This window comes from Camelus bactrianus, chromosome 34, assembly GCF_048773025.1.
Source record: "Camelus bactrianus isolate YW-2024 breed Bactrian camel chromosome 34, ASM4877302v1, whole genome shotgun sequence".
In the NCBI taxonomy this organism is placed as follows: Eukaryota; Metazoa; Chordata; class Mammalia; order Artiodactyla; family Camelidae; genus Camelus; species Camelus bactrianus.
The window spans coordinates 5,747,199-5,771,074 of NC_133572.1; the positions used below are offsets into that span (position 1 = coordinate 5,747,199).

Below are 23,876 nucleotides of genomic sequence, written 5' to 3' on the forward strand. Positions count from 1 at the left end.
CCCTGATTTATATGCTTTATAATTAACTGGCAATCCAGTAAGTAAAGTGGTTCTCTGAGTTCTTTGAGCTGCTCTAGTGAATCAAACCTGATGAGGGAGTTGTGGAAACCTCTGATTTATAGCCAGGTGACAATCTGGACTTAGCAATTGGCATCCTAGGTTGAAGGGGGTTGTTGGAACCTTCAGTGTGTAGTTAGTCAGAAGCACATAATCTGAGCTTATAATTGGTGTCTGAAGTCCAGCAGTGGGGTTGGGGGTGGGAGGCAGTCTTAACCTGTGGGATCCTATGCTGTCCCCAGGTAGGTAGTGTTAGAGTTGAGTTGAATTGTAGGACACCAAGCTGGTGTCCTGAGCATTGTTTGGTGGTGTGTGTGCAGGAAACCTCTTCCTAGCAGTGTTAAGGTTCAGAACCTAATTTAGGGACCCACAAAAATGGAGTCTGGCCCAAGCCACCAAACTTCAGTCAGTCCACACTTAACTTCAGTCAGTCCACACTTAAACAGGAAATGCCTCACTGTCCCAGAAACCTAACGTACACCAGTCACGATTCTCTCTTGGCTAGAAAATAGGACCTGCCAGCCTTACAAGGACAGCCTTGACCTCCTGGCCAGTCGTGCATGCCCTATTTCGTGCATGCCCTGCTTCCAAGTTGCTACTTGTAACACTCCATAAACTCGCTCTTGCCCAAACATCCCTGGGGAAGAGTTCTCCCCTGCCTGTGAGGCACTGTATGCCTCCAATCCATGGTTTGTTTTCCCTTGAGTAAAGGACCTCTGACTGGTTATTGGATTGTTTTATGTTTGTTATTTGACAATGCTTAGACTTTTCCCTCTGCCAAAGTATAAATATATTCCCTCATCTCCATCCCCTTCCACTCAAGGTGGGGAGAGTGAGTTGACAAGAGAAATCAAGTAGATTCACTATATTTAGTTATAAATTTATGGTCTTTAATCTGCCCTATTGTGTGGCATTTTCTCGTTGCACTAGCGGCTAAGGTGCTGGTATGGAGAAGGCTGACAGCCAGTTTCAGGGTTTTGGTAGATGGGAGCAGTAAAAAGAATGAAGGCAAAAAAGTTTTCTCTGATGAGTCAGTCTCTGAGCTGGATAAGAAAGAGAATGAAAGGGAGTGAGTGTAGCTCAGTGGTAGAGCACCTGCTTAGCATGCGTGAGGTCCTGGGTTCAATCCCCAGTACTTCCATCAAAATATGAATAAACAAACTCAATTATCTGCCCACCCCAGGAGGGAAAAAAAAGAAAGAAAGAAAGAAAGAAAAAAAGAAAGAAAGAGAATGAAAAGAGGAGAGGGTTGGTAGATTGTGAAAAGTCAGAGAGGTGAATGAACTGGAAATCTTGATAAGATCATTAAATAGTTGTAGTGGGTGTATTTAAACAATCAAGCTTGAAGAATAGTATATTATGGTCAGATATAGAACAGGTTAACTATTTTTAAAGCGAAGTAGCTACAACTGATAACATCGCCGAGAATAATGACCAAGGGAGTCCGGCTGAGTCCGAGCAGAATAACAGAAAGGGGAGGTCAAGTAACTAAGAGGTAAGCTCCATCGTTCTTCTTCTTTTCCAGAATTTTCTTGGTTTTCTTGCATGTTTCTTCTATGAGATAAACTGTAGAATAATTTGTGTAAGTTCCTAAAGATCTATCAGAATTTGTAAAATGTCACTGATGAAAATGGTGCCAGATAAAAAACGGTAACCCTCCCTCCACTCTCCAATTATGTGCTACGCTGAAGTGTCCATTTCTTCCCAGCCACGTTTCTTGAAACAATAGCTCTATTCATTCTATCTCCTTATCGTCTGCTCCTCAACTCCTTTGTAAAAGATTTGCTAAGGACACCAGTGGGCTCTCTTCAATCTTCATCTTCCTGTACCTATTTGCATCGTTTTTGTGTTTCACTATATTATGCTTGGAAATCTTTGATATCCATGACCTATTGTCTCCTGGCCTCTTGCTTCTCAGTTTTCTTCTTAGGCGTGTCTTACTTTGTCCATCACTGAAACATTGGTGTTTCGTAATATTATCACCTCTTGTTCATTCATTCAATAGATTGAGTAAAACCATTCTGGGAATATAGCCGTGAGTAAAACAGACCCCGTCTTTGCTTTCATGGTGCTCGAATATCCATGAATTCTCATACTGTAAAAACACACTTCCCAGGACTTCTCATCTAGTTCCATATCTTCAACTGTCACCTGTAATCAGGACTGATCATCACAGTACAGTAACAGCTGAATCATTCAAGTACCAGCTAAGTCAGAACAGGGCATCAGCCACTCAGGCAGCCTGTCCGCACTCTGTTGTACGGATGAATGTCAGCCCAATGTGCAGCATGTAAATGTTCTATAATAACGCGGTGTCTGCTAGGTAGAAGAACCTCCCGGCTGCTCCGCTTCCTGCTCTGTTACCTCTGCTGCGTGACCTGGGGCAAATTTCTTCACCTTTTGTGTTTCAGTGTCCTCCTCTGTAAAATGAGAATCACAAAGTACTTGTATCATCGAGTTGTTATAGGAGTCAAATAACATAGTATCTGTTAAGCCTTCAGAACAGCTTGGAATATTATAAGCACTCAATAAATGATAGTTATTATTATTTGTGATTCCATAAGTATGTCTCTAATCCTGACTTCCCCCCCCCCCGAGCTTTGAAGTTACAGATTAAGTGGTTTTTCCAAATATACCACAGGTTCTCGGGAAACCTACAAGGTTCAGTCTAGTTAGTAGAGGCAGGCTTGTAGACAAACAGCGCGATCAAGTTTTATATGTACTCGAGGATATGTACTGGGTTGAATGGGGAGAAATAATAAAAACAGTAAAAAAAAAAAATATATATATATATATATATATATATATATATTATATATATAAAATGTACCAGATACTGTTGTAAGTGGAGTATGTATGGGAACTCATTTAATCTTAACAATTGCCCCAACTATGTAAATACTATCATACCCACTTTATAAATGGGAAACTGGGGCACATAGGTGCAAATAATTTGACTGAGATCACATAGCTCCCAAGTCTTAAACCACTCTGCCTGCAGAGCTGAGGCTTCTTGTCATGCCATGATACTGCCTCACCACAGGGGAAGCAGTCCTTTATGACAAAACGAGCATTTCTCCCAACTTTCCTTACACAGCAGATTTATTTCCCTCCAGATTTTACAACTCAGGACTATCCCCTGGAGGAAACGTGCTGTGTGGATCCTTGTTCCGCTGTTTAGTGCAACGTGTCCTTTCATTATACCTGGAATCAGCACCTTAGTGTGACATGTTTTCTGATATAATATTTTTAAGCATCATCATGAAAGATCTGTTACCCGCTTTAAAGTACAAAATGAGTTTTCTGAGACAGAAGAGTCTACATGTGCTTGGACAGCCGTTCTTTCATTGACTAATTACTAGAGATAATTTACCCCACAGGAGCCAGAGACAAAGGAACCAACACACTTGAATCATTTCCTGTACACCTACCTCCTCATCCTAGAACTCAGAGTGAGTGAACACTAGTATGTGTATCCGTGTACAGACGTGGGTGATAAATTTTGAGCTGCCTACGAAAAAGTATAGAATTTTTTCACAATATAATAATAAGAGTGCCATTCACATTTCCAGTCTTCATGACAGTCCTTTAGCTTCACTGAGACTTTATACTTGCTGAGAACGGACATCCTCTGAAATTGGCCAAGGCAGTGTTTCTCAAACTGAGGTTCTTATATTATCAGAGAGAAATTACAACCTTTCATATAAGCATATGCTCAATCATCTGGAGTAACTGTTTTATAACAGAATTCTCAATGTCTACAGGAGCCTGAATGAGAGCCCTTGGCGTTATGTCAAAGAAAGATTCGCAGTGACTTGAATAAATTAAAATTATGGAGGGCTGAATCATCCTGGGACACAGGACGGAATTCCGAGCTCTTTTCTGTTGCTGAAAAGTTACTGGCCATATTTATTTTGTAGTAAATACTTATGAACTCTTATCTTTGTGTGAACCAGTGTGAAAATATTTCATTAGGAATAGCCATTGAAACCTTCTTGGGAAAAAAAATGTCTTGGAATTTGTACTCCACATAGATATGATCACCATAGTTTACTTCTAATTTTATTTTACCATTGACTGATTTTGTGTTTTTAAGACTAGTTCAACTTCACCAATCTTTATGAAGGCCTTTGCAAACTTCTGTAGCTCACTGATTTTAGTATAAGTGATTCCTCTTGGCTTAATTTCCAACTCAGATCTCATCTATGATAAAGGGTACATGAAGCCCCCATGGGATTTAAATTAGAAGGAAAAAGAAACCAAATTTCATGGAACATGACAGCTTTAAAACTCTAGGGGCAGAATTTATTTGATTTTAACACTCAGTGGTGGTTATTTGGACTGTGTAGATTTCATGGTTCGAAGATTAGAAATGCTTGTTATGCGTTGAGCCAGCCAGACTTTGTGCCTGTCTCCCTGATGGTGTGTGACTTCAGACAAGTTCTGTCCTGAGCTGGCCCTCTCTTTCCACACCTAACTCTTCCAGATCCTGGTAATCACACCTTTTCTGGCCCCTCAGCCAAGAGATGGGACAGCTCCTGAGCTGTTCTAGCCCCAGGGCACTTTATTACCTCTTTTTGGCTTCCTTAAACTCTCTCCTCACCTTGTAAATAGTTAAAAGTGTTCTTGCCAGGATTCTGTGTTTATGAAATCAATAGGAAACACATTCTTGCTCTTCCCAGATTTTGTAGGTATTGGCAATATTTGTTGATTATATTTGTGGACAAGCACATGGATGTGTGTATTAGTGAGTTGTTGTGGTTTATAGAGCCAGGAATAAAGCAGACACCTGTATGGAATGGAACCTAGGGGCAACTCTTGTGTACCTAGCTCTGGAGAGCAAGTCCCCAGAACCCGTCTTTATGTCACAGGCTCTTCCCACAGCACCAAGTATTAGAGATGCTCAAGGATTCAGAGGAAGTCCTTCCTCCAGGCATCAACTCTGTTTTTTAATTTTTGTTGGGGCTGGATGCTGATTTGTGAGCTACAGGGTCCAGGAAGTATGTATTGTAACAGAGAAGGCTTGTTGAAGATGGGAATCCAAAGGGCTTATTGACTCCATCATCTTCAGTAGCTTTAAAAAAAAATAAGGCAGGGGTGGGGAAGCAGTCTTCTAGTTTGGACCAGAGATGAGAGAGACATATCAAGAAGCAAACTGGTCAGTATCTCCAGCTTGGATTATCTCTTGGTGTCTCTTGGTACTGATGCTTTCACTTGTCAAGTAGAAAAGCTCGTGGGTGGTCTGCAGTTCTTCCCGGGCTGGCGATACAGTACACGGTAGCATGAGCAATTCATGAGGATAACACCAAGCAGGGGTTGGTTGGAGTCCGCAATGGTTGCCTATTTACAAGGGGAGACCTTGAGGCCAAAAGGTTGCAGCGGGCAGCTGCTAGTGGATGTTGGTTTGATAATGGCTTGAGTCTGATACAGTTCAGAAAATCCAAGTTCTCAGTGATATGGGAACATGTCTGAAACCACAGCCACCATGGCCACCAGCTCCATTTGGGATGCCTGCACCACAGTTACCCCATTTTGAGTTTTAAACGCATTCTTTTCTTTAATGGTTAAAGCAGATGTTCAATGCATGCTTCACAGGCCACAGAACAGGCTGTTTTAGTTAGCATAAAGTTAAGTTGTGTGTAAGCCAGCATGACTTTCCCATACATCAATAAGTGAAAATTTCTTCCATCACCCTCAGTCGCAACCTCTTCCACAACAAATTAGCAGAAGGTAGGTGCTGCTCCCTTGAATTCACTACTCCTTCCATTCTCCATGACTCCAGCCCTGCCTTAAAGGGCCAGCATCCCTTTTCTGCAGGATGCAATTTTGAGAAACCTTCCAGTCTCCAGTGGCTCGCCTCTCATTCTTCCTCCACACTTGCCAGAATGTTTCTAAATGGAAAATTGGATCAAGTAATTTCTTCTTTCAAAAAGCCCTTTCAGATATTCTCCACAGCCTTCAGTTTTAAAATTAAACCCCTCAACGTAATAAAGTGTTTTTTGTCATCACCACCCCTGACCCACCCTCCCCTCCCACCACCGTTAGTGGCAGCCCCTTAAACCTTGTGCTACTTTAAACCTCTCAGTCTTCAAACATGCTGTTCTCTCGGCCAAGTGTATGCTCACCACTTTTCACTAATTTAAATTAAGCAAGAGTGCTGGGGGTAGGAGTAAGGGGAGATTTTGTGGGTTTTTTGTTTTTTCCTTCTTTTTTTTTCCTGTTTATTTTATGTATTTATCTTTTTAAAGGGAAGCTTTTGGAATGCTAGTCATGTTCTACTTCTTGAGCTTGGTGTTTGTTATACATTCATGAAAATTCATTCTCAAACTGTCACGTAGGATTCATGCATTTTTTTTCTATGTACATAATGGTTTAATTTTAAAATTATTTAAAACTTAAAAAAAAAATTAAGCTCCTGGGGGTGGAGTGTGTATCGCTCAGTGGTGAGCACATGCTTAGCATCCACAAAGTCCTGGGCTCAATCCCCAGTACTTCCATTAAATGAATGAATGAATGAATTAAATAAAGTTATACATAAATTTTAAAAAAATTAAAGAAAAATTAACCTCCTGGATAGCCTGCTTAGGAAGCCGTCTTTGACCACACGCACCTGGCGTATGGGACCAGGGGTAGGAGAGACAGCCAATCAGCCAAGGGAGGGTCATTTAGTGAGACCCAGGGGCTCAGGTGCAGTATATTCCTCTCAAGTACAACTGTTCTGAAGGAGCAAAGCTCTAGTCAGCGTAGAAACCTGCAGTTTGCTTTCGATTCACTCTCTAGTCTAGCCTAGTAATTCACCCTTTCAAATTGGCTTTACGAAGTGTTGCAGGCCTCTCATTTCTATTTCCCACTAGACACCGCCTTAGTAATAACATACTTTGAATGACGCAAAAGATAAGTTGGGGCAATTAAACTGCCCCTCTTTGGGGAATTTGAAAAAAAATTACCAATTAGCGATAAGCATTAAGAGTAAAAAGTAGACAAGACAGAAGCATCCGTGATGGGTTGTCTGCAGGCTAAGGTATTAGGGGGCAGCAACGTTGAGTAAGAAGAGGAAATCAGCTAATCAGGGAGGTGAACAGAGGGAACCCTTATGGGAGAAAGGAGACATTAAGACACACAGGCCACGAGGTCCCTGAAAAAGACAAAAAGTAGCCAGTCACTGGAAACCTTAGTCACTAGCGAGTTATTGCTACATGTGACTATAAAATACCCCCCCCCCTTTTTTTAATGAGTAACTTGAGTTGATCTCTGTTATCTGCGGCTAAATGTGTAGAGACTTTTTTGAGAGTCACAGGTATGTAAGTTTAAATCCACCATGAGGTTAGCTGGGTGAGGTAAAGCATGACAAGCATGCAGTGTGCCCTCAAAAGTTAATTTTCTGTGATGATGTGTTTGTTTTGTTTTGTTTTTTACATATAGATGCTGTGACACGTGTTTTTTTTTGTTTGTTTTGTTTTTTGGGTTTTTTTTTTTTGTCGATTTTGGCTAGTTATTCTTCTTGTTTGGTGGGGAGGTGTTAATCAGGTTTATCTATTTAATTGAACCCAGGACCTCGGGCATGCTAGGCATGCGTTCTATCACTGAGCTATACCCTCCCGCCCAAGCTAGTTATTCAATCAAGCAGTAATCTAGATGTCCTGGAGTATTTTGTAGATACGTTTATAGTCAATAATCCGTTCCTTACAAGTGTTTTACATAATCTGGGTAGGCCTAATTCAATTAGTTTAAGGATATAAGAACAGGACTGAGACGCTTTCCTGGAAGAGCCCACCAGCGGACTGCAGCTCTGCCCTGGAACCCTGTCTGCCCTCCCCGCCAGCCTGCACTGCAGGTTTCAGATACTGGTGCAACCCCTGCAGCCACGTGAGTCACTTCTGTAATACGTACGTCTTACTGGTTCTCTCTCTGGTTAAACCCCGACTGAGCGACTCTCTTTCCTGCAGACTGGCCAGCTCTCAAAGCATTTTATAAATCATTGGTAATAGAAGAAAAATGTTTAGAGACTCACAGACCCTTCTATCCTCTGCTAGACTTGTTTTACTAGAATCTTCTCAACTCCTTCTTAAGGCAGTGGAATATTCTGTATATTTTTAAGTAAACGCTGGAGAATAGAAAATCATGAATTCATACTGAGACCTAGATTTGAAATGGTATTTTCTCTTCCTCAATTTTAATTATTAAAAATTTACAAGTTATACTTTTTTGCAGAAGTAAACTTGAGTAGAAATTGTCGGTTCCCCTTCTCCCACCCTATTCCCACCCAGTTTTTCTCTGGAGAGAACCACAGCTAATAGTTTGGGTTTGGCTGAGCATACCTGCGTATGTATATGTGTTCATGTGTATGGAGATGTAAAGAAAAGGTCTGTTTATGCTAGCGGATTGTGAGACCTCCAACTTAGGAAGTCCACCAAAGTGTGGGACCTTGCGTGCCGGCTGCAAAGAATTCATAGCTGAGGCAGAGGGACAGAGCAAAAGCTGCTTTTATTTCTCAAAAGAGGTAAAGGAAGGAAAATGCTGGAGGAAGGAGAAGGAAAGAAAAGCGCTGGAGGGGGAAAGAAAGCACTCTAGCAGGGAGCCAGCAGCCCAAATGGCGGCAGAGACAGCGCCGGCCTGGGTCCGGCCTCGTGCATTTTTATGAGAGGCTTATTTCACTTAGCACCGTGTTTTCAAGGTTCGTCCACGGTGTAGGATGGATCAGTGCTTCATTGCTTTTGGATGGATGGATGTACTGAATTTGTTTATCCCTGCGTCAGCTGAGGGACATTTGGGTCTTTGCCCTTTTTGGCTACTACAAACAAATAATGCTGCAAGAATATTCATGTACAAGTTTTCGTTTGAACATAGATTGTTAATTCTTTTGGAGAGAGAACAAAGCGTGTAACTGCTGTATCATCCAGTAATTACATGTTAACTTTGGAGAAACAAACTGTTTTTCATAGCGGCTGCACGCTCTACATTTCCACCAGCCAATATATGTTCTAATCTTTCCACATTCTCACTAACAACAGTTGTTATTGTTTTTTTGTGTTTATGGTCATCCTTAGTAGGTATAAGTGATACCTTATTGTGGCTTTGATTTGCATGTCCCTAAGGACTTAAGGACTTCGAGCTTTTCATATGCTAAATAGCCGTTTGTAAATCTTCCTTGGAGAAATGTCTTTTTGAGTCTTTTGGTCACTCTTACATTAGGTTGTCTTTTGTTATGAGTTGTAAGAGTCTTTTATATATTCTGGATACTAGACTTACTGGATAAAATAGTTGCTAATATTTTTTTTTCCTGTTTTGTGAATTTCAAACCGAGTCCCCTTGAAAGTTCTCCTGCCGAGTTTATGATTAACCTCTCCGTCCAAAGCTTATTCCCTTTGTGTCCCACCCTCGTTCCTCTCAGGATTAAGGAATATCAAAGAAAAGGGGGAACTGAAAGGAGCCCTCCTGGGTACAAAAGCTCCTCTGGGACCCCTGTTTCTTGTTTGTAGAAAAAGGCAGTCATTTGCTAGGCTTTTCCTGACTTTCAAAGAGCAGACTGAAGCAGGTACTAATTAGGGAAGTTCTTAGATTTAGATATTTGATACACTGAGTTAATTTTTGCATGTGGTAGAGGTCCATGTTCAGTCTTTTGCATATGAATATCTAGTTGTCCCAGCACCTTTTGTTGAAAAGAGTTCTTTCTCCCACTGAATATTCCTGGCATCCTTGTCAGAAGTCAGTTGAACACAGATGCACAGGACTCTGAAGTCCATTCCATCAAACTGACTTTATAATTTAACTTTTAAAAAATCACTTTTGGAATTATTTTCATTTGGCATTTAATCTCCAAGATTTCTGAAGTTATTTCTCATTTATTCAGTTGATGGAAGTAAAACAGAATCAAATTTGCAGTGGGAAAAATTAACTAAGAATCAGGAGAATGGTTTCATAGCAATGTTGTTACCATGTTAGACTATGTTAGAATGATGTATTTTGCTAGTAGAATCATTTCTAAAGGTATACATTTACAAGACATTAGGAATCCATTTCAATATATCAGAAAAATTATGATAAAAATATTGGACATTACATAGCATAACATACAATAAGAATGAATACATGAATAAGGATTTTACATTTAACTCTTTCACAAACTAGGTACAATAAGGGTAAGAAGGTACAATTATGCATTCAGCTTGCCCTGTGGCTCTGTTTCTCTGCATTGCAAGGGTTGCTAAGTAATCACTGCACAGTGATCAGGTTTTTCTGAGTAGTTTTCGCATAGTCAAGGAGCGTTGTTAGGGACACAGGCATGATCTTGACATGTGGGCTCACTCCGTTTTACTGGATACAATACTATTTCCTTGCAATGCTCTGTCATCCTTCCCTCCTAATTACTTTCTTTTGTCACTGTCTCTTATATAGTCAGCATTTCTTTGAGAGAAGCGACATATACATGCAAAAGGAGGAAAACCTTGACCTGGTTGGCATCGCTGAGGTTCAAAGATCCACCAGAGAGAATAGATTTTCCTTTCCTCAACATTCAAGCAACTGCCTTCCAAGCATTCTCTAGTTACATGGGAAATGTGTGGTTTCAAAGCTGTGACTTTAAAAGGATCTGTTTGCAGATTTGTTACTTGGGGCATCAATTCACTTTTAGAGTGTCTTCTTCACAGCCCTCAGATTCATTTTAAGGTCCGTTATTATACAAGAACCTGTGACCCTGTGTATTCCATACCAAGAAAAATAATCCTCTTTTACAAACATAAAAACATGCTTCAGACAATGAGTACATACAGCACGTGCTTGGATATTAATGCTTTGAAGAGATGGTTTGGTACAATCACGCAGATTATCTCATTAGGAAGTTCTATAGATCACAGCCTGACAGAAGTTTGTTCACTTAAAAAGTGAACCCCGAAGGAAAAGAGTAGAAAAATTTATTAATAACACCACTGAAAACTCAGAAAGAATAAAATATTAAAGGATACTGGTTATAAAACATTTGATCCTCTCACCATACTTTTAAGCATTTATCTTCTTTCTTCCTGTTTCAAAAGTCAACAATATTGACGTTAAGATGCTCCCAGGCCCTGCAGTTCTGTCGTTTCCCAGTAGGGGGCAGTGTTGCCTTTAAAGCCTGCACCAGTTGCGGCATTAACCCTGATGGGTCTGCGTTTCTTCTCTATTTTAAAGACATCTTTTTAAAGTCATATATAAATACTTCTCCCCTAAACTCAGAGTGAGAGTTGAAGAAAAACAGAATTCCTGAAGGATCGTTCTTTTACCCACAATCTTCAGAGATATTTCTTGATACGTGACGTTCTTGGAGCTTGGTATCAAAGTCCCAAAGTACGAAATGCATCTCGTAGGTCGTCCACCTCATATAGGGGCTGTGGAGAGACAGTGAATGGTTCTGTAATGTTTCCCGAAGGAAGGAAGTTGAGAGGGAGAGGGCCAGGAAGTAGGAAGACAGGAAGGAATTCTACCAGGAGGGAGACAGATCTCGAGAAGAGTCAGGAGTGGGGAAAGAAGAGAAGGGAAAGAAATCTTAGCAGAGGGCTCTGAACTAAAACAACAGAAGATTAAACTCAATTGTGGGAGAAATGACAACAAAAAGACGAAGAGAAAATATTTTTATCAGAGGAAAAATAGGAGAGAATGAATCACACACGAAAATGTAGGAAATATAAGAAAAGAAAATACTAGTAGCTCCAGAAAAAGGTGACTTTAGAGAGAGTAAGAAAATAAGCCAAGAAGGGCCTTACTTACCAAAAGGATGCGTCGAAGCTGTCTGGACAGACGAACCGAATTTTCATGCAGCCCCTCCCAGGCTTTGAAAGTTTTTTCACGATTTGCCACAAAAGTATTCCAGCAATAAAAATAATCTTTAAAAAAGACAGGGAAAGGGGTAGAAGATGGCTCAGATCTCAAATCAAGAGGAAAGAAAGAACTGTCCCTACCCCGACCCCTTTTAATTCTCATTGCCCCCAAGGCCTCGAGTCCAAGAAAGCCAGTGATTCATCTCCTCCGATTCTAGTGGATAAGTTTTGGCTCCAAAGGCGAACTAGAACTCAGTTAGGACTCTCCCCTCTGCCTCCCCCCACTGACTCTTCTCAGTCTGAATCGCAAGCCCCGCTTTTCCGAGCCGGGCGGAAGGGCCCCTCCCCGCGCACCTTTGAAGGTCATGATGGCGATCTGGACCCCCGCGCGGTGCAGCCGCCGCAGCCCCTCGGGCTCCGCCTTGCGGTCCTTGTCGCAGAAGTAGAGGCGGGCCGTGAAGATCCTCAGACTCAGGTTGGGGTACCCTCTCAGAAAGTCGGCCACGTGCCGCGCACAGTCGTAGCAGGGGCTCCACGAGGTGAACCAGGTGACGCGGTAGCACCGGCCGGGGTCCAGGTCCCAGTCGGAGATGTAGCGGAGGAAGAGCAGTTCCACGTGGCACCCCGCCTGCGGGGAGGGCGCGGGGCTCAGCCGGTGGTGGTTGCGACGTCCACGCGGTGCGGGAGCTTTAGGGGCTTAATCCCACCCCCTCCCACGGTAGCCGGGTCTGGAGTGTCGGCAGTTCCGCGGCGTTACAGGAAGGCCAAGCAACTACTTGAAGCGAGCACAGGGGTAGGTGGGCCCCATAGCCCTTGCCCTTGGGGCTTTAGCGAGGGAAAAGGCTCGCGGTTTTCTGTGGGAGCGGGGGGGGGGGGGGTGAAGCGAGTTGAGTGGATGAAGGCCTCACGCTGCCTCAGTGGAGATTTTAATTTACGTTTGTGAAGCTACTTTTTCTGCCTTTGAGGGGAAGGAAAATGGCTTGGGGGTGTCTGCTGACGTAACGTTGTAGAAATACACCGAACCACGAGGTGGAGGTCCGAGAATTCACAGTTGGCAACCAGATAACTAGATTTAGATTATGACGTGGCGAACAGGGGGGTTGTACAAGACAGGTAACCAGCACTGCTCTGGGCTAAGAGCCATTAAATCAGGCACACCTTGTTTTATTGCGCTTGGCTTTATTGGACTTTGCAGATACTGCGTTTTTTTGGAGGGGGAACAGTGGGTAGGGGAGGTAATAAGGTGTATTTATTTATTTGAATGGAGGCCACGGGGATTGAACCCAGGATTTCATGCATGCTAAGCATGCGCTCTGCCACTGAGCTATACCCTCCCCGACTAGATACGGCGTTTTGAAGACCTGTGGCAATCCTGCCTCGAGCAAGTCTACCGGGGCCATTTCTTTCCATAGCACTTGCTCACTTTGTGTCTCTGTCACATTTTGGTAATTCTTGCAAATTTCAAACTTTCCATTATTGCATTTGATATGGTGATCTTTGTTACTCCTATGACCTGCTGAAGGCTCAGATGATGGTTAGCAATCTTTACTAATGAACTTAAAAAATTAAGGTATGTACATTTTTTTTTAACGATTTAATGCTACTGCATAAAGAATTAAAGTATAGTATATATATTTTATATACGCTGGGAAATCAACAGATTCGTGGGCCTTTACTGCAATATTTGCTTTTCTGCACTGGTCTGGAACCAAACCTGCAATATCTCCGAGGTCCACCAGTAATGTGTTTGCTCTTTGTATGATCCCCATGCCCGTAATAATAACCACAATACTGAGACATAGCAAGTCCGCTTAGTATTGAAGAAAAGAGATTTGAGGAATCTAGTGGCGACACAAAGGAAACAGGCTGAAAGTAGTGCCATCAGCAGGTGGCTTTAAAAGTGCCCTCAGCTCTGCTTTCAACTGCCTGGGAAGCAAATATTGATACCTGGTTTCGAAGGTGCCCGAAGTCCAGTGAGAAGGAGGTGGCACTGTCTCGCCGCTTCACCACATAGCACAAGTAGGTCTCGTGGCGGCCCCTAGCCCAGCGCACGTTTTTGAAGTGGTAAAGAAACTTCCTCTGCTTCATCAGGAGGCTGTGGGCGAGAGGCGGGGAGAAAGTGAAAGGCTGCTTCTGGCTTTCCTTCAGCTTTTAGAAGACTCTGTAATACTTGGGCCAAATCAGAGAAGATGCTCTTGCTTCCTTTGTTGGATGCCTGAGACTCACTGAGCTTGGAATCCATTACAAACCCCTTTTCATGCTTGTATTTAAGACCAGCTGAGACACAGCAAGAATCCCAAAGCCACATGAGCTCACAGGACAGTCTCCCGGGGCTGCCTTGTAGCTGCTGACAGCTTGGAATTACAAACCTGTTCCCCAGTCCCATAAAGATCTGTTCAGGTTTCCTTTCCAGTCCCTACCTACATGTCCAGCATGTACCTCAAACTCAATGTGCTCAAAACAGTAGTCCTCAGTTAGCCCTCTGTCCTGCCTCCTGTACTGACTTTCCACCCCAGGTAACCAGGCCAAGAGCTTGGGGATCATCTGGTTCTGTCTCCTTCACTCCTTATATTTAATTAATCATCTAAGTGTAATGAGTCAAACTTCCAAATATTTCTGGGTGTGCACCTGCCCTATCCTCTCTGTTCTCTGCTTCAGTCTAAGCCCTAATCTTTCCCTTTATCCATTGTCCCAACCTTTTCATTGGTCTCTCTGCCTCCAGTCCCTTCAAAGTAACATTTCCCACATTGCACCTGACAGAGCTCACAAAACCCCAGGCATGAGCCTGTCACCCCTGTGCCGAAAAGCGCCTAACTTCTTCCCACGGAATAAGCTCCAAACTCTTCAATGTGGTACTTACTGAGGCCAGCTTCTACGTTTGGGCGTCAACCTGCCTTTCTAGCCTCATTTCCTGGTTCTTTTCCTCTTTTCTCCACCCCCTGGCCCGAGTCTCCTTTCCTTCAGCTTTCTCTGTCCAGCCACCTTTCAGCTCTTCTAGGAAGACCTTCCTCACCACCACTATCCCAGAATTTCTAGGCAAAAATCGAACACTAACAGCAACGAAAAACCCTCCAGGAGCTCTCTATGTTCTCCCACTTATCTTTGTCAAAGCAGTCAACCTTTGTTACCAGTTGATTGCTGACATTTCTGTCTTCTCAATTAGACTTTCTGTGTTTTGAGTCAGGAAGTGTCACTCTTTGAGTCATGTGTTTAAGAGCGACCCTTGACTGTTGTCAACCTGAATACTAACAAAAAGTAGAAAGTTAAAAAAATTAAATATTAAAGAATTAAAAAGTTTGGAATACCAGTGTTCAAGGATAATTAGACATACTATCTAATGATAATTACTGTTAATATGCTGGTTTTTCCTTCTAGTTTTCTTATAGGCATATATTTACATGATTTTGATTACACTGATTTCATCTGCAATTTCATATTCTGCTGGTTTTTAATTACAGGACTTCTTAGGGCTTTTTAAAAAATTAAAAATTTAAATTTTTTCTTATTTTTAGCGGGGGGAGGTAATTAGGTTCTTATTTATTTATCTTGAATGGAGGTACTGGGGATTGAACCCAGGACCTTGTGCATGGTAGGCACTCACTCTACCATTGAGCTATACCCTCCCCATACTCTGCTGCTTCTTAAACTTGGCAAAATAAATACCTTGCTGTGTTGTTTGCACATAGGGACAGATTGCTTTTCCTCATTGTTTTCTAGCACAGTGTCTTGCAAATCATAAGCTCTAAATTGAGTTGAACTTGTGAATATACTCTCTGCTACCACAAGTTTCTTTGCGGTTGTGAACATGGATACAGTGTGGTTGAGGCCAAAGCACCCTGGTTTTTGTTCCTAGTCTTTTCCAGAAATGTATTTATCCAATTTGTGCGCCATCTCATGGCATTGATCAGAAGTGCATGGGGCTTGTAAAAGTGATGACCTAGTCAGTCATTTGAATACGGTTTGCTGGCAAGAGAATTGAAACTTTTTACAACTTTTTTTTTTTACATTGAGGTATAATTTACATACTTCACCCATTTAAAATGTAAAGTTCTATGAATATGGGCAGATGTAAACACCCAAAACTGCTACCACAATCAGGATACAGAACATTTTCAGGGCACCCCTCCCCCCGAGTTTCTTCACATACCTCTTCATTCAGTTCTTCCCCTCTCTCCCAGGCGACACTAAATCTGCTTTCTGTAACTAGAAATTACTGTTTATTTCCTAGAATTTCCTATAAAGCACACGTTATCTCCGCCTTTGTATCTGAATTCTTTCACTAAGCACATTGTGACTCTGACATTCATTCCTGGTGTTGCATGTTTCAGCATAGTTTATTCTTTTTTTTTTTTTTTAACTGCAAAGCAATGTTCCATTGCATGGATACAGCACATTTCATTTATTTGTTCACATGTTATGGACCTTTGGATTGTTTCCACTCTGGGGCTACTGTGAATAAAGCTTCTTACATTTAAATACCAGTCTATGTACGGACACATGTTGATTATTGATATTTTAATGGGATACAGAAAACGTACCTAAATTTTCATGTCAAGGACCCAAATGTCACCCTTATTAAATAGATAAAGCAAGGACAAGCGATTTTAAAGCTCTTGCAGTTTGACTATCTTCCTTACACACGTGAAACTTACTGGGATCCTCTTTAAAACCTCAGGCAGAGAATTAGATATATCACCAGTGCACACATTATGTATATCAAACCATATAAAAACTAATCAACCACATTATTTTAGAATGAAGAATGCATTTTTGGCAGGGATCTGAAATGGATGCTAACAAAGATTTAATAAAAACTGGCTTTATTTTAAAGGGATAAGCATTTACGATGGTAACCAGCACAGCGCTACCACTGTTATAATTGCTTTTACCTAATTAGCATATACTCACCCTCAGCATATTACATAAACCGAATACATAGCAAGTGCTTCACAGTGGTTGAGCGCATGCTGAGCATGCACAAGGTCCTGGATTCAATTCCCAGTACCTCCATAAAAAAAATAAACAAATAAACCTAATTACCCCCCTTCCAAAAAACAAACAAACAAACAAACAAACAAAAAATGCCTAATAAATACTGAAGAGGAAGAAAAAATATTTCTTTGGGGTGCAGTCAGGTTTAAATAGAGTAAACATCATCTCTTAGCAATAAATGCCTTTTACATTTAACCTGCCCTCTTAGGCTGTGTGGACGAGCGGTGGGGGCAGTGGGGAACTGAAGCCCGCACTGCTGGTGGGGGGGCGCTGCTACCCGGAGGAGGAGGAAGTGTTCTGGGAGTGTAGGAAAGGACATGATGTAGGGAAGGGGGCTGAGATGGCTTTCTACCTCCTTCCCACCGTGAAAATACACTCGTCCTGATCCATCAGAAGTTACCAGGCACAGCAAGGCGAATTGCATGACTGCCCTGTTAACTTTCTTGATCCATCACGTCCCTTTGGCTGTAGCTGGGAGCCTGCTCCCAGCAACCTGTTTCCCTCTGCTTTCTCTTTAGAGTTCGAAGGACTCAGCAGAGGCAGTTTTCAGGCCCACAGGTTGACAGCTGCTCAGGACAGCTGTGTTCCCTGAGGCAGAACCCGAGCTACATCCCCGTCAATGCAAACCAGAGACAAACGGGTTAAAAATAATCGTACAAAGCCATCCTCTCCTGCCTGCGTGCCAGCACGTCTCTGCTCTGCTGATGTGATTCTCCTGAATGAAAATCATACATTTCCCTTTTTCTCCTGTTGAATTTCATCTTTCCTCCTCCTTTGACTTTCTCTGAATGTCAACTCAGATTCACCATGGCTTTGCATTTCATTATTTACAAGCGTCTCCACTGAGCCGTTTTCCTCTCTCAGTCAGTACCTCAGGTTAGTTTTCAAAATCTCACTGTAAACTCAGCTGACATTGGACATTTTGCCCTCAAAATTTTCTGAAGAGCATTTAATCTACCATGAAGATTCTTAGCTGTATAGTTTAAATTCTTTGCAAAAGAATTAAATGGAGATGAAATACAAGGATTTGGTGTAAATTTTCATGCATTTGCAGTAATCATAAAAATAGAAATAAAGTTCTGTGATAATAACTTAAGTGTCATAAACTTCACGTGAAGACATTGTGGAAATCTTACAGAGTCCATGTTCAAGAAGTAAGTTATGTCTGAAGGAATTGAAAGACTAGGCAAATAGCAAAAATGTCACTAACTGCCTGACAACTGTTCCTATCATATTAAATAAGTTGCTTGACTGAATATGATAGACACAGTCATAGTGACTTGCAAGCAATTAATTATGAATGTTGACATTTAAAAATAATTTCCTTACTGCAAAATTACTCAGTAACGTCTCCCTAAGAAAGCTTCACTTTAAGGGGTTTTATACTTAAAGGTTTACAGAATTATTACAATTGCCACTACTGTTTTTAGTACAGTGGTGCTGTGACCTTTTCATGATTTGAGTCTCTTAACATTTGCTGGGTTAGTATGACTACCATAAACTAGCTCTAAGTGCAAGGATATGTCGACACATGGTGCATAAAATTTCTTTTGAATGTGGCAAGGAGAGAGAAAGGGAGAGTTAGGCGGAGAGCAGGTAATATCTGGACAGAAGATGAGACAGATCCAGAGAAAAAAATGTGCACCTTGACCCAAGCAGATCTTGTGAGTCAGACAGTGACAGGGGAGAAAGGACCAGCTACTCATCAAAGTACTCCCATTGGCTCTGGGACAGAGGCCAAGGCAACCACCCGCAAGCAGCCTGCTTTACCTGTCCATGGTGGAATCCAGGGTGGCTCTCTTTGCTCCTTGACAGTCCTAAGCCAAGGAAAGCTTGCCTCCTCACTGCTGCTGCAATGACTGACAGTGCATTGGCCCCTCACATTCAAATTTAAACTTAACCCCTTGGGCTCCTCCCCCAAGAGCATCACCACCACCAGGTACCCCAGCAGCCTTCCTCCTGTTTGGGTCCAGTGAAGCTGGGCGGGGCTGTCAGAGGCAGAATCCCATAGGTAAAATGGTTGAGGTCTGCTTAATGTATAGATTCCTTTAAGGCTGTTTCTGGAAATAGCCAGTCTGTGTTCCACAGGTAATAAAGACAAGGAGACAGGAGGGGTAGACCCTTTGTAACTTGTGCTCATGCTAACAGACAATATCTTTAATCTTAAAAGTGTAATAATAATGCTTATTTAAATACCATCTTGTGTTCTGTAAGCCAAAAGCATCTTTTCCCTCATTTAATTACACAATTATCTCTGAGCCTCAGTGGAGACCAGCTCCTGCTTTGAGACTGAGCAAGCCAGCTCAGTCAGTTGTAGAGGACATAGAAATTTTGCCTTCCAAACCTGAATTTTTTTTTCCTCTCTCTCTGACTGCATTCCAAAAATTGCTAGGCTCACACAGGCACCTGTTGTCTATGGCAGCATAACCAAAATAATCTATTATTTAAAAAAAAAAATTTTTGAAGGCTCGATGATTACACCAGAAAGTAATTTTTGCCTAAAACCCATCTTTTCCACAAAAGCCGTATTAATTTGAACTCAGAAGCAGCAGCCTCTCCAACATAAGAAAAAATTGTTTATTTCATCAGACAGAATCAGCATCTAAATGAGTGCATTGAACTTGGAAAACAGGTTGAGCTTTTCAAACAAGAGGCTTTAAGTTCCTTCCCTCCTGCAAGCCGGTCTATTGAAGGTGGTGCTCCTCTCTCCTACCCGAGTCCGTCTGCATTCTATTTATTTATCCAATGGAGATTTAATACCTACCAGATGACAGAGACTCCGCTAGGAGCTGGGGATACAAATAGTCAGCAAAGCGGCGAGGGCCCCTGCTGTCTGCCTGCTCAAGGCTCTGAATACCGATTATACATCCACGATCCCCAAATCCATAGTCCTCGTCCAGAGCGCTCCCTCGAACTCGGGGCAGGTATGTCCACCTTCCATTTCTGCACCTCCGTCTGGGTGTCTCATGGGCTTTTCAAACATGGCTCACACGGAGCACCTGCTCTCCCCACACCCCGCCACCATCCCTGTCTCGGGCAATGGCATTCTTCCTAGGGCTCAACCTGGCCGTCTCCCTGCTTGCTCTCTTCCTTTTAAACCCGCGCCCAGTCCGTTAGCAAACCCTACTGACTCTACTTGCAGAATCAATCCGGGCATTGATCACGTTTCACCACCTCCTGGTCTGAGCAACCCGGATCATTGCGTTTAGCTTCTCAACTAACTGGTCTTCCTGCTTCCACCTTTCTTCAATTACAGTCTCTTCTCCACACAGCAATCCCTTCCAAACATTTCAGATCACGTCTCGTGTGGGCAGAACTCTCCACGGCTCCTCATTCTCTCAGTAAGCCAGCATCCTCACAAGGGCTCATGAGACCCTCTACCATCCAGCCTGCCTTGCTTTCTCCTTGCTCACACGCCTGCCTTGGAGCTTTGCGCTTGCTGGGTTGCTCTTCCCTGCACATCGTTATGGCTTCATGCCGTGTTTATTTCTCGTCTTTGCTCACATACTCCCTCGTAGTTGAAGCTTTCCCTTGTCCCCGTATCTACAATTTCAACTCTATCCCACCACCCTGGCATTTCCTTTTCTCTTCCCCTAATTTATATTTCTCTTCGGAAGGCTTATTATGAGAAAGCATGAGGCTGAGCTTAACTAAATGACAATATAAAAGAATTAAATGTCAATAAAAGACTAAAATTAAAATTACAGAATCATAGCAGTTGAAGTTGAAGTTGAAGGAATCTTAGCATTCACCTAGCCCTGTGCATCTCAAAATGGGATAGGCATATCTGGAGCTATGCCTGAATCTGGATCAAAACGACAGGATCAACAGGTCATGCTATTCTATAACATAAAGGTTTTCCAAAGATTAGGGCGAAACTGTTTTTACTTAAAATTATCTTGAGTAGAATATTATAATATGTACATTAGTTTTCCCTAGTCCCTAGACTTACAGCTTTTCCTCGTTGTCCTCTCTCACCCTCATATAAAAAGTAAAATTCCTCACAACATGGAAGATTATAGCAATTTTTATTTTCCCTGTTTGGAGAGTAAGCCCACATCTGGCAGGCCCACAAGTCAGTAGAGCATCACGTACATGTTAAAGACAAAACACAGATTCCAGGGAAGTTTCAGCGTAACATGGGTGGTTTGGGATTATAGCTTCCGATTCTTAGCGTTTCTTATTTTTCTCTTCTTTGTAGGGCAATTTAATGGGAAAAACAAACTGAGTTCCATATTCTCTACAGAGAATTCTTGCGAAGGTATTTCGAGCAGTGGTCTCCTACTCTTAGAGAATCCCAGTAACGGGACACAAGCCGCCCGCTCAGTGCCGTGAGTTCAGAGGCAGAAGAATCCATCATCTAATGCTTCACGATAGACCTAGGGCTTGATGAGACCTTGATAAATGGGTAAAATTTTAATAAAGTGTATGCAGCAGAGACTTTCTGGAGGCTAGTCTTTTTTTTTTTTTTAAATGGAGGTACTGGGGACTGAACCCAGTGCTAAGCATGCACTCTACCACTGAGCTAATGCCACCCACCTGGAGGACAGTCTTTGCAGATGAACTTGTGCCCTAGCTCTAGACCTTTTACATATGAGAGGCATGGCATTGGGAAAGAATTCTTTCCCCATAGCGTCATTCCAAGAACCTACTTAGCTTTACTGTGTGTGCGTGTGACAGCAGGGTATCTGGAATATGTGAACGTGCTCAATACAATTTCTCATCTTTGCCCCGAGTGTCAGAAACAGCATGAGCAAAGGCAGGACTCTAAAGACGTGCTTCCTAAGTTTTAGCAACAATGAGTGGCTTGTTCTGGTTTGAGTGATGCCTCCTAACCAAATAATGATGACAGACAAAAATGAGATGCTATTCAGATTTCTCATAAGCTTCTTAAGGAAAGCTTTCTAACAAAATAACTTGCATAATGGCTGCAAAAAAAAGTTGTTAAAGAGGCATGATTTACACAACATAAGAACATAACTATTTCTGAGAAAGCTTATTTCCTGCTCACCTTTCTACTGTTAAAGAAAAGCACATCTCTTAGAGTGACAATAGCATTTTTCATTCCTGGAGATCTGGAGTTAGTCAGATTAAAAAAACAATTCTGTGGGGGTTTTTTTCCAGTTATTTTTAAAAGTTATTTTCCTTACTGACTACCTTTTCCCCCTCACCAGCTTCTCTTGAAAAGTTGAAAACCACAGGACAGCCTGGTTGGTTTACTTTTAACAAACAATGTGGCTTGGAAATTGTGCCCCTGGTAGCTGAGTTAAGGCTTGGACACCTGGACTTCACCACTGTTAGCCTTCATCATGGGAAGCATAAGGTGGGGTTTCATTATGGCCAGTGCATGAGGCCAGAAGGCCCCCTGGGATTCTCCAGAATGTACATTCCTGCATCTCAGAGCCAAGATGCTCAGACAATGACTCCCCAGGCCTCTATTTTTGGACACCAGGTAGATTGTTCAATATGATACCTTGTTGTTTTTGAAAACGAGCCCAAAGATGTTTCCGCGTGGGTTAAAGTGTGGTCTTTGGGGTGCCTCAACTTCTGCATTTCCCAATTTTTGTTTTTTCTCGGTTGACTGTCAGCCATATTACTGAATTTCTCTGGGGCGTGAAGAAGTTGAGGGACAGATCTTTTACACAAATACAGGAATTACTCAACTTCTGCTGTGCAGCTGCCTGGGACTTAGAGGTTGAGAGAGCAAATAAGTATTAATCAAAAGCCTGGGGCCTGTCAAAAGGCTAAAGAAAGAGTCATTTTTGATAGGAAAATTAATTAAAGCTCCATTGATTGTGCACATATAAGACAAAGTATAGGATAGAGGGAAAAGTTAGGTTTTTGTAATCAAACACATGAGGACTTAAATTGTCTTCACCGCTTCCTAGTGATCGTCTTTGAGTACTGCCTATTGCCATGTTTTAGTCCCTCCATGAATAGAATTTGAATAAATAAAAGTAATAATCGCTAACCTTTATTGTGAACATACTTTCAGTCAGGTTCTGTGCGAAGCATGTCACGTATATTATCTCATTTAAGTCTAACAGCTGGGAACTATTATCTGAATTTTAAAATGTGACCATTGAGGTCCAGAGAGTTGAAACAATTATCTTAAGGCTGTTAAAAATGAAGAAGTCATTCAGCATGTGGCCTAGTAAATGGAAGTTGTTCTATAAAGAACAACTGTGTTTATAAAATATAACAGCTGATATATTTGAAAAATATAAATTATGTTCATCAAAATGTTATCTGTTCCCATGGTTCAAAGTTTTTCTGGTCAGTAATAAAATGGGAGTGAGTAATTTTGAGGTTCTCATTTCCTTATGAGTAAGTGCATAAAATTGCATATTCTGGTGTTTAATCCCTACAGATTTTGATTTAGTAATTCTGGAGTGCAGCCCAGGGCTTTGCCTTTTTGACAAACACCCATTAATTCCAAGCAGGTGGTCAGTTAAAATTGCCTTAGAAGGACTCTAAAGTCCCTCCCGAGCTCTAAAATTCTGTGACTTTATATACTTTTGAAAGATTTGTGTGTATGTGTGTGCTTGTTTGCTTATTAAGCAGTTGAAGTGCCAAGGGACATTAGAAATGCTCCAAATAGGATGCAGGTCTTTTTCTCCTCTTGGCGGGTATCTGCATGCCAGAGACCAAATTTCAGAGTATTTGTTTGCTCAGTGATATAAGGAATGATGTCATGTAAGGAGTGATGTGATTTCATTGACTGAAATGTTGATAAAAAAATAGCTCTAAGATGGATTAGGGACAGTTCCTGAGGTAAGGATCGCAGATTTAAAATGTTACCTGTAGACTTGCCATTCTGCATTCTGTTTCTGTCTAAATAGTCACCAACAGTTACTGGGAATCAGGTCACCCTCCTGAGGAAGTCCTGACACCCTCCTGGCAAATCCTTCCTCCTTGATTCTCACCTCTTGGTTGTCTGTGCTGATACAAATTTCTTCTACAATAATTATTTCATCACTACCAATTTGATCATACCACCCCCTCTTTTTTTCATACCTCTTTGTGATTTAACTA

At 41.9% G+C, this 23,876-nt stretch overlaps 1 protein-coding gene and 1 non-coding gene across 2 annotated transcripts; both read right to left on the minus strand.

Moving 5' to 3' along the window:
• Nucleotides 1–8,123: 8,123 nt before the first annotated feature.
• On the minus strand, nt 8,124–18,705 carry AICDA (activation induced cytidine deaminase). The gene is made up of 5 exons (XM_045510199.2): nt 18,612–18,705; nt 13,797–13,944; nt 12,204–12,477; nt 11,800–11,915; nt 8,124–11,420 (listed from the first exon to the last, which is right to left on the minus strand). The coding sequence occupies exons 1-5, from the start codon at nt 18,617–18,619 to the stop codon at nt 11,367–11,369; spliced, it is 600 nt and encodes a 199-aa protein (XP_045366155.1). The 5' UTR covers nt 18,620–18,705; the 3' UTR covers nt 8,124–11,366.
• On the minus strand, nt 15,401–15,473 carry TRNAG-ACC (transfer RNA glycine (anticodon ACC)). The gene has a single exon. It is a non-coding gene; the product is annotated as a tRNA-Gly (tRNA).
• Nucleotides 18,706–23,876: the final 5,171 nt, after the last annotated feature.

Excerpts from the sequence above, each read along its gene's own strand:
- AICDA (XM_045510199.2), bottom strand. Across the intron at positions 12,478-13,796 it reads TCGGGCACCTTCGAAACCAG|GCGGGGTGCCACGTGGAACT; the intron begins GTATCAATATTT and ends CCCTCCCCGCAG. Across the intron at positions 11,421-11,799 it reads AGCTTCGACGCATCCTTTTG|CCCCTATATGAGGTGGACGA; the intron begins GTAAGTAAGGCC and ends GTCTCTCCACAG.